The 3,197-nt window shown below is 49.6% G+C and overlaps 1 protein-coding gene across 1 annotated transcript; it reads right to left on the reverse strand.

Moving 5' to 3' along the window:
- Positions 1–460: 460 nt before the first annotated feature.
- Positions 461–2,923, reverse strand: LOC137905942 (homeobox protein Hox-B1a-like). The gene is made up of 2 exons (XM_068750226.1): positions 2,116–2,923; positions 461–828 (listed from the first exon to the last, which is right to left on the reverse strand). The coding sequence occupies exons 1-2, from the start codon at positions 2,921–2,923 to the stop codon at positions 461–463; spliced, it is 1,176 nt and encodes a 391-aa protein (XP_068606327.1).
- Positions 2,924–3,197: the final 274 nt, after the last annotated feature.

Here is a 3,197-nt window from a genome sequence, read left to right on the forward strand (position 1 = left end):
AGCTTGTCTGGGTGATGATGTTTGACATTCGTGTCATGATCTGTTCTGGGACGCTTTCACCATCACGTGCCACATTATTCACGTTGGTGGCCTTCCCATACAAGTGTGTGGTGGACAAGCAGCATCGCATCCACCTGTCCTATTGCTGATGTCCACACCATTGTACATGATTTAAATCCACCTTTTGACTCCCTCATAATAACTGAGCACTAAATCCCCCCCAAAAAAGCTAATAAATGAACTTCGATGAGAGAGGAGTATAGGACAGAGTGCCATGTCTCCATCGGAATCTGAAAATAACTGAATGCACAAGTCCAGAAAGCAGAGGGGAGGCAGTCTGTGGACTGGAAGGGCCGTTTCCCTTTGCTGTGTCAACCCTGCAATGTTTTTAAAAGACTTATATAAGATAGGCAAATAGTGTTCTGGATGTGACAGAGCTCCGGAGCCAACGGGTGGCTCGTTATGACGTCTCCGAGTTCGGAGACGCACCTGGGGATGTGGATGCGGAGGACTGGTCGGTATCCTCCAGGTCCCTGTTGAAACCGCTGTCAATGCCTGAGGAAGATGCTGATGAGAAGGAGGAGGAGCGCGCCGTGGCGGAGGCTCCCTCCCGTTCGCGCTTCTTCTGCTTCATGCGCCTGTTCTGGAACCAGATCTTCACCTGCGTCTCGTTGAGCTCGAGCGTCGCCGCGATCTCGACGCGCCGTGCCCGCGTCAGGTACTTGCTGAAGTGGAACTCCTTCTCCAGCTCCGTCAGCTGCCGCGTGCTGAAGTTGGTGCGCATGGCGTTGTTGTGCGCGCCCGCAAGGCCAAAGTCCGACACTTTAACTGGGAGCATGGAGAGGAGAGAGGGGATGGGGAGAGTTAGAAATGTGTCCGAATAATTTAATCGTGTTTAATATTACAAGGGGGAAAAGTACAACCGTTTACTTTGTCTTATAAAGCAGTTTATGGCTTTATTTGTTATGATTATTATTATCATAATTATCATAATTATTATTATAATTATAATTATAATTATTATCATTATTATTATCATTATTATCATTATCATTATTATTATTATCATTATTATTATTATCATTATTACAGTAGTTATAATACGTTTTAATGAAATGCGTCCTTGTTTTTATACGGTAGTACGTCGATCGAGCCTCTTCCCCAAATGGCCCTTTTCCCTGTTGGTTCATATTTGCTATATTTCTGACTCTATGTGCAGATTTTGGAGCAAAAATCAAAATAACCACAAAATTCAGTTTAATTTGAGAAACGAAAGGGGAGCGCATAAGAACGAAGAACGGGCTGGTGATTGGAGGAAGGATTAGCGGGTTAGAGGTGATGGAGGGGGGTGGATGGGGGTGTCTTTAAAGATAACAGAGCAGGACGGGCTTCCCAGGGTGAAATAACGCGTCTGCTACATCCATTACGCGCAAGAGAGAGAAACATTTCAGCTGTCTGGGCCGGAGCCAAGCGATCAGCGCACAGCGCGCCGAGGACACGCACGGAGGCCTGTTTGAACCACAAAGAGCAGCAGCCGCGTTTAGGCCTGCGTCACTATAGCAACACCTCCTTTGTTTTTGTTTCACTGCTTTCTTGCGTTGATGAAAACTGTCATCGTGAAATGATCCGTTTTTCCCAACAGATTTCGTGACTGAGTCTTTTTATTCCAGAGTAAAAATAATGTTTGGATGATTTTTAACAAAGAAATATTGAAAGGCTGTTGGAGAGAAAGGCACGCGCTTTAGCGCACAGCGCACACATGTTTAGATGCTGTAGGAAGATTCCATGAGAGGAAATGAGTGACATCATAAACAGATTGGCTTTTATATTTGATCTATTTCCTATTTGTTCATTGACTTATTGAAGTGACATTTGGACATGTGCGTAATGACGCGTTTCAGTCTGTGGGTTAATGTGACTTTGGTCGTCAGGAGGAATGAACCTCCAGAAGTCTGCGGGATCTTTGTGTGCGCGCATTTCCATCAGACCGAGCGTATTTAGGGAGGAGGCCTGCAGCGCGTCCCGGGACGCCTCATTGGGTCCAAAGCCCAGATCAGAACCCTAAACTACCGAGTGCAGACCAGGAGTCACCGGATAAATCTTCCACCCTTTTACCTGTTTTTGGCGGGTTCCTCTTCACCTTCATCCAGTCGAAAGTCTTCCCCTGGCCGGCCTGCTGGCCCTCCTCATCCGCCCTCTCTTGGTCCAGGGAGCCCGTCAGCTCTCCGTAGCCTCCCCCGGGCGGAAACCCCGGGTAGCCCGCTGTGTCCAAAGCGCCGCCAACCTGCTGCGGGTACTGTGAGCCGGACAGCGCGCCTTGAGGCCCGCAGTAGGCCCCGGCCAGCGCCCCGTAGCTGGGCCCGACGGTGGGGGCCGAGCTGGGAAAGGTTGATTGATGATAATATGAGGAGGCTACAGTCTCCTCCATGAAATACTGGGGGTGGATTGTGTTGGGGGGGCCCATCGCTACAGCATACTCCGGGGTTCTGGCGCACGTCTGACCCGCGTAAGCCCCACTATTCCCGCTATGATACGGCGTCAGAGTCCCGCTCTGCAGGCTTTGCGTTTGGTGGAGGTGAAGAGGAGGATGATAGCCATTGTGCTCCTCTTCTTCGTGATGCTGATGCTGCTGATGTTGGGTGGCCCCGTGCGCGCCTTCACCTCCAGTGCCCGCGTATAGCCGCACGTCCTCGGTGTAATTCACTCCTACGGCACTGGCATCACTTCTCGTCCCGTTAACGGACACAGGGGAGCCGGCTGGTCCCGTGAGGAGGGCGCCGGAGTTCACCGGAAAGCCGTGATGCTGATCCAGAGGATGGTGGTTGTGATGGAGATGGTGATGATGGTGATATCCGGATTTAGGCGCTGAATACGCGCCGGTGCCCGGCCGGTTACAAATGCTGTACTCCACGAACGAGTTCATCGTGTCCGTGGGGAGGAGGCGAGCTGCTGCAGTGCAGTTTAAAATGACCAGCAAGGAACAGGATCAAGTTTAAAAAGCGTCAAAAAGTGAAGGATTCCATTTTCTGAGAGGATATTGTGAAACACGGAAGTTCTTAAGATCAGAAAAAATAAAGCAAAGCAACCAAGTAATAAAAAAAATAAAAAAACAACTTCAGCGTGGAGGACAAAAGAGAGTCTGCAAGTCCCGGAACACACATGGATGATGCGCTCTGCCGTGATGCGTGTGCGTAAAC

This window comes from Brachionichthys hirsutus, chromosome 16 (genome assembly GCF_040956055.1).
Source record: "Brachionichthys hirsutus isolate HB-005 chromosome 16, CSIRO-AGI_Bhir_v1, whole genome shotgun sequence".
In the NCBI taxonomy this organism is placed as follows: Eukaryota; Metazoa; Chordata; class Actinopteri; order Lophiiformes; family Brachionichthyidae; genus Brachionichthys; species Brachionichthys hirsutus.